The following is a 6,336-nucleotide window of genomic DNA, read 5'->3' as shown; positions in this document are numbered from 1 at the left end:
AAATATGATATTTACGTTGGCTTTAGACATACTGGCTGGAGCTGACCAAAGGACACTGAAGGGGAAGTGTTCAGAAAGCTGCAGGGTGTAACTGGAGCTCCAGCAGGCCAGCAGCATGAAAGAGAACCTCGGAGGGGGTTGTTCACAGAAGTGGGGACTGAAGCATCTAAGACAACTCAGACGCTGTGGAGAGGAAGATTTACCTCGCTTCAGGGGGCCGTTACACCAAGGCAACCGGTAGTGGGCACACCCCGTGCATTGTAAAGTGCTACAAAGTACTTTATACACAAAGACATAGACATCTAGAATGGTGAACTGATCTGCCCAAGGTCATGTGGCAAGTCAGTGACAAAGCATTCCAACCCACTTTTCCTGACTTGTAAGGTCCAATGTTCTTTGCATCATAACAGAAATTTCCTGAATTTTTCGACATGTCCACTTCCTGATAGTCAAGATAGGCAAGTAAAAAGCAGAATTTCATTTCCTTAGTTTATTATAGATGACACTGAAATGTTAGGCTGTGTATGAATTACAGCAAGTAGAAACTCAGTTTGGAACACGAGTTGTACACACACGAACATCTATTTAGACTCTTGCTCCTTTTATGTGAATTCAACAAAAGCTCTAAAGCCTTGGTAGAGAGTTAATAACAGCCTCATTTAAGTGGAAAACATCTGCCTTCCACTCTTCTGCTATGTCTTGAATCTTGTCTCCACCTTGCAAGCAAACTCTTTTTTCCCTTTATTTATAGAAAAGAACACCTCTTCCCTCCTATTTCTCTCAGAAGGAACTCTCTTCAGTGCATTCGGAGCTTCTCCTCACAACAGCGGGGATTTTCAGATACTAATAAGTTGCAAAGTGCTTTCAAAACACCCCATCCTCTTTCCTCTCTCTCCCTACTCTCAAATAAATAAATAAATGGTATCTGGTGTCAGGGTCACTAAAACAGATATGCAACCTAGAGGGATAGGGTTGGGGAGCTGGAGGAAAAAAAGTGAAAACCCAGGAGCACATGAGATTGCTGAGCTCAGCTTTAGAAAGTGTCAGCGTCTTCTGTCCTTTCATCATGTTACATGAAACACGCACGACAGTAATGAGAGGACATCTCTCCTCCAGTGTAGCGCCTTGGAGTAAGGAGCTGGATTTTCAATTTAAACCAGAACTGGAAGTAGAGCTCATCATTTTCACAAACACCTTAGTCTGAATCTGAGGCCTAATTCTCAGCGAGACTAGAGTTTCACAATGTCATTCCGAAGCTCCTTGATGGACCAGGCAGTTTCTAGTCTGCCCTTCAACACTGGGCTGGGCTGGAGGCTTTGGCTTTCACAGCCCCTCTGCCCCTGCCATGAACTGAAGGGAGAACAGCCTCAGGGTCTTCCAGCCTGACATGGCCTTCAGATCCCAAGTCTGAGGCAGAGGGACCAGTGCCAGACGTCAGCTTCTTCCCTCTCCCTCCTGTCCTGGGGGAACCTCAGCTCTGTTACTTTACTGCCCCTATTACTTCCAGTGACACTCCTGGTTGCCTCTGACTCAGACACTCAGCAGCTTCCACCAACCACGTGCAACTTTCTGTTCAGCTTCCCGGGGCAGCGCCCACACCAGGTTTTTTCCTACTAGCAACCAACTATGGAAAGACAGGCACCCAGTAAGCAGTCAGTCCCAGAACTAAAATGCTGTGGGCTTTAGTTCACAGAGCTGCCAGCCCTTGGAGCTGTGACCCTGACCAGTGCTTTACATACCGGTCAGGAGCTACAGCAACTTAAAGAATGCCACAGACATATACACGGTCCCTTCAAAAACTTTTCCCATCAAAACACACATTAAAAAAGAGTGTGGGTGTGTGTTAAAATTAGTAATAAGGATGACTGCATATACTACCATCACGAGGCTAAAGAGTTAAGTGCATAATTGGCATAAAGGTTCTTGTTATCATAAGAACACAGGAACATTCATGCTCACAGCCACAAACTATCAAGTCTTTTAACACCACTAATAGCAGGAAGCTTTCACCTCAACTTTGACAAAATAAACTAAGCTAGGAGCTCAGCGGCTGGGGAGGGTCCCAGCCCCACTGCAGGAGGGAAGGGAGAGCATGGAGCTGGGCCAGGCTTCTACTCAGAACTGCAGTGACCTCCTGACAGGACAGAGTGGCAAGAGACTCATGGATGAGATGCTGGATGGGCTTCTGTCCTCACTTTAAGATGGCACCAGGGACTTGTCTGAGCTTGAGAGGTCACACCTGCACCAGAGCTATGTTGACTGAAAGGGACCTTATCACCCAAGAGGAGGCCAACAGCTCCTCTGACGGAACAAATGCTCCTTGAACAAGAGTTGTGGCCTCACTTATGCTTGAAATAGTCCTGGTCTAAGTATCAGCTCTGGTCTTTGTGTCAAGTCCCCCAGGGTAGATAAAGAAAGTCAGCCTGTGATATCATCTATTCCTAAAATACAAGAAAGTTATGACTGCCTCTTCGAGGTGTCTGAAGAGTCCAAGGTAGCAGTAACACTGTTTTTATGGCCTCAGAAGCACCTACATAAGAATGCCCATGGCGCAGTCCCATTCTCTGATGCTTCTCCTCAGGGTCTGACCCTGTTCCAGGATTGGGAGAGAGAAAACTCCACCCTCCTGTTTCAGCAGCAAAGGAGAAGTGAGTTCGCTGAGAAATGCCTGGCTCAGAAGCTCCAGAATTAAAACAAAATAAAACTGGAAATGATTCTTGAGATGCAGCTGAAACCAGATCTGGTCCAAGTGGAGAAGGCCATGGATATCGGAAGAATTGGGTCTCACTGTTCATTCCCCTAACAGAGGCACTGGAAGCTTTACTTAGGGACCCATGTGTCAGCTCTGATGGAAATGCTTGGTACCTGCAAATTGTCACAACAGACTGGACCCCACCAACCTATATAAGATTGAATACACATGGACATTAGACAGATCATAAAAATTAATAATGATGATAAGTTAAAAAAAAAAAAGATAAAACCAAGTGGGGAAAGTCCTTAGGAGGGTGGCTCAGTTCTGCACTATATGTGACCCTCGCCCCTAGAAAGAGCGCTTTCCGTGCTTTCTCAGGTGGTCTCCAGGTCGGTGGCCTCCAGGGCCAAGGCCTCGGTGGGTTCCTCCTCGTAGTCGGACATGTAGGACTCCAGGCTCTGCTTGGCCAGCAGCTCCCTCCGGGCCTGCAGCCGCTCACAGCGGGGACAGCTCCCAGACTTGAAACAAGTTTTATGGTAGCATGCTTTACACTCTGTTCAGGTTGGGAAGGGGAGAGAGAAGAGAACAATCTGTGTCATCTCAGGCTGGAAGCAAGTCACTGCCAGGACCCTTCCTATAGCCACGGCTTAGTGTACCTGTGGTGAGACACAGGGAGCTGCTGAACCAAACCCAGCTTCTGTTAACAGGGGCAGCTGACGGGAAATTAATAAGCCCTGGGCTCTGTCCCATGCTGGGCACCAGCTCTCACCTTCACAGATCCGGCACTTGTGGAGCTCAAAGGGGAAGATGATGTCATCTTCATTCTGGCAGAACTCACAGATGAAGCCCTTGGCTTGGCAGAGCTGGGGAGGAAACAGACAGGCAGAAAAAGGAGGCAAAGTTCACCAGGAACTGGCCAAGAGGGTGAATACAAGAGGGGCGAAGAGCAAAATATAAACAAGACTTGAGGGGCTCCAAGGGCTTCCCCGGTGGCTCAGTGGTAAAGAATCCACCTGCAGTGCAGGAGACACAGGAGAAACGGGTTCAATCCCTGGGTCGGGAAGGTCCCCTGGAGGAGGGCATGGCAACCCACTCCAGTATTCTTGCTGGGAAAATCCCATGGGGTCTCAAAGAGTTGGATACGACTGGAGCAACTGAGCACACACGTGCGAGGGGCTCCAAAGTGTTCTCCAACCTTCAGGAAAGAGACTGGAGCTGGACTTAGCATGACAGCCAAACTGGGCCCAGGCTGGGTAGTGTCAGACAAAGTTTTAAGATGGAGACAAGAAAGGCATGAGTTTGAGAAACTCCAGCCACAAGAGTGGTTCTCAAAGGAGAGATGACAAGAAGGAAGGAATGGGGCCACAAAGGGCTTCCTAAAGTAACAATTCCAGTGTGGGTAATGATTTTATTTTGAAATGGGAACCACAACCAATTAAGATGAAATGTAAAGGCAAGGACGGTTTTCCAAAATAACATCCAGCCTTGGGCCAGGTTATAGTGAAGTCTTTCCAACTCCCCCTGCTACACAGGAGCTCTACATGTGCCCCATTTTAAGTTCTAATTCTGGGACTGTTGCAGCAACACAGCCTGGACATATTCTAAGACGGGGAATTCTAAAAATGGCATTTCTGCTATGTTGGATAGATCAGGAACAATAATAACTTGCATCTACAGAATATTTAAATTTACACAGTGGTGGTGGTGGTGTAGTAGCTAAGTTGTGTCCGATTCTTGCCACCCCATGGACTGTAGCCCACCAGGCTCCTCTGCCCATGGGATGCTCCAAGCAAGAACACTGGAGTGAATTGCCATTCCCTTCGCCAGGGGATCTTCCTGTGGTGTTTCCTGTGGTCACAGTGACTGAAAATGCTAAGACAAGACCCTGTCCTCTGAGTCTAATCCAGGGTCCTCCTCCCACATCAGGGCAACTCTTTAGTGAAGGCCCACTTAGTCCTGTCCGTTTCCCAGGAGAAATGCCAACACCACATCCTCTTCTAGTTCTAGATTCCTTAGATCTGGGTGATTTAGCTGTTCATCAACCCTGGGGAAAGCAAGCCTGTGCAGTTTCTCTCACAGTGTTAACAGGCCAACTCAACTTCCTGGAATTCAACAGCATGAACCCTGGACCCATGCTCCTCTTCACATCCCTAAGTAAGGGCCCTGCAGCGTGCTAGAGCAAGAGTTTCTTACCACACATCGCTCTACATGGGCAGCCCCTGCCCTGGTGAGCTCAGCAAGCCGGGGCCCCAGCTCCCCCTTCCTGGTGGCAGTCAGGTCATTCAGTGAGTACAGGTGGAGATCCTCTGTCAGGTGGCCTGGAACGGTGTCAAAGGCATCCAGAAGCCTGCAGGAAATGAGGGGAAGTGGGCAGAGGCAGAGAATGAATGCTTTGTGTGGCCCATCAGAGAAGAAGGATTTCTATCCAGAAGCTGATTAGGGATGAGAAGGGTCCTAGAAATAATGAAGGTGGGTAACACCCAGCCCACCCAGGCTACCCCAACCCTCCCTACAACCAGGCATCTGGAGGGTGAAGTGACTTCTACACCCTTCTGCAGAGTGACTCGCGTCAGCTTGCCAAGAGTGGTGGGCTGACCCTGGATGGAATAACCAGAGTACCCCTTCCAGAGAGAAGGATACGTAGTTACTGCTATAGTTCTTGTTTACTATTTCTAGAATTTTCTGCATAATCCCCCTACTCTCCTGCTTTACATAACAAGGGCCAACTGCTGGGACACATTTCTTCCAGAGACACTGACTGAGCCAGAGGTCTGTGGCCTCCATCAAGACTTACTCTTTGGCCAGTCGGCAGGTCTTGAACATGTTCTTCATGTGACAGAGCTGGATCCGCAGCAGCTGAAGAGAAGGGCATTGTGGGGGTGGGTGGAGGGATCAGAGGGGGTATGGAGGAGAGGGAAACAACCATCAGAAAGAGAGTGCCTTTAAACCCTGCAGGTCTAGAAGGCTTGCATGCAGTAACCAGTGCCAGGCCTTTCTCCATACCTTTAACTCAACAATATGCTTCAAAATGACCCCCCACTCAGGGAAGGCCCTTTGCTAGGTCTGCCCAAATCACATACACAGCTGGGAGCCGCTGAAAAATCCAGAATCCAAACTTTTGGCCTGACACCCTCTTCTCTGTTCACTTCATATTTTCAGTGAGGGGAGAAATCCTGCTTTTGCCATCGAGTGCTAACTCTAGCGCTGCCTCGCCAGGTTTGAGACTAGCTAGACACTCTGGAAATGGCAAGAGAAAGTGCATAGAGAGAGCGAGAATGATAGATGGTTACAGCTCTGCATGACAACAGAGAGGACTGCGGTGATCCTGGGAAACCACTATGAACAGGGGGTAATCTAAGCCGTGACCTTTCCGAGGGTCTCACCCGGACGTGATTGAGCAGCTTGACCTTCCTATAGAGGGCACTGTTGATGTCCTGCACATTGAAGAGAGGGTCGTTCCAGATCTTAATGAGCAGGTCCTTGGAGAAATTGCTGACGTAGTACTTGCTGAAATCCCACTTGCGCAGAACGCGGCTGGGGATAACCATCTGGGCATTCTCGTGGCAGCACTGACAGAAGTACTTGCCCAAGTACTCACAGTACCTCAGCCGCTTGATGTAATCTGAAAAAACAGAAGGGCA

At 48.6% G+C, this 6,336-nt stretch overlaps 1 protein-coding gene across 5 annotated transcripts in view; it reads right to left on the bottom strand.

The window, feature by feature from the left end:
• Positions 1-475: 475 nt before the first annotated feature.
• Positions 476-6,336, bottom strand: part of RUBCN (rubicon autophagy regulator) — a 52,134-nt gene continuing 46,273 nt past the window's right edge. For all 5 annotated transcript variants that reach the window (XM_052640093.1, XM_052640111.1, XM_052640102.1 and 2 more), the window contains 5 exons: positions 6,079-6,317; positions 5,490-5,551; positions 4,889-5,042; positions 3,465-3,558; positions 476-3,248 (listed from right to left, as the gene is read on the bottom strand). In XM_052640093.1, the coding sequence (XP_052496053.1) occupies positions 3,070-3,248; positions 3,465-3,558; positions 4,889-5,042; positions 5,490-5,551; positions 6,079-6,317 (728 nt within the window). In that variant the 3' untranslated portion in view covers positions 476-3,069. The remainder of the gene's footprint in view (positions 3,249-3,464; positions 3,559-4,888; positions 5,043-5,489; positions 5,552-6,078; positions 6,318-6,336) is intronic.

This window comes from Budorcas taxicolor, chromosome 1 (assembly GCF_023091745.1).
Source record: "Budorcas taxicolor isolate Tak-1 chromosome 1, Takin1.1, whole genome shotgun sequence".
NCBI classification, from domain to species: Eukaryota; Metazoa; Chordata; class Mammalia; order Artiodactyla; family Bovidae; genus Budorcas; species Budorcas taxicolor.
The sequence above is the reverse complement of the archived record's forward strand: the minus strand, read 5'-3'. Positions and strand labels throughout refer to the sequence as shown.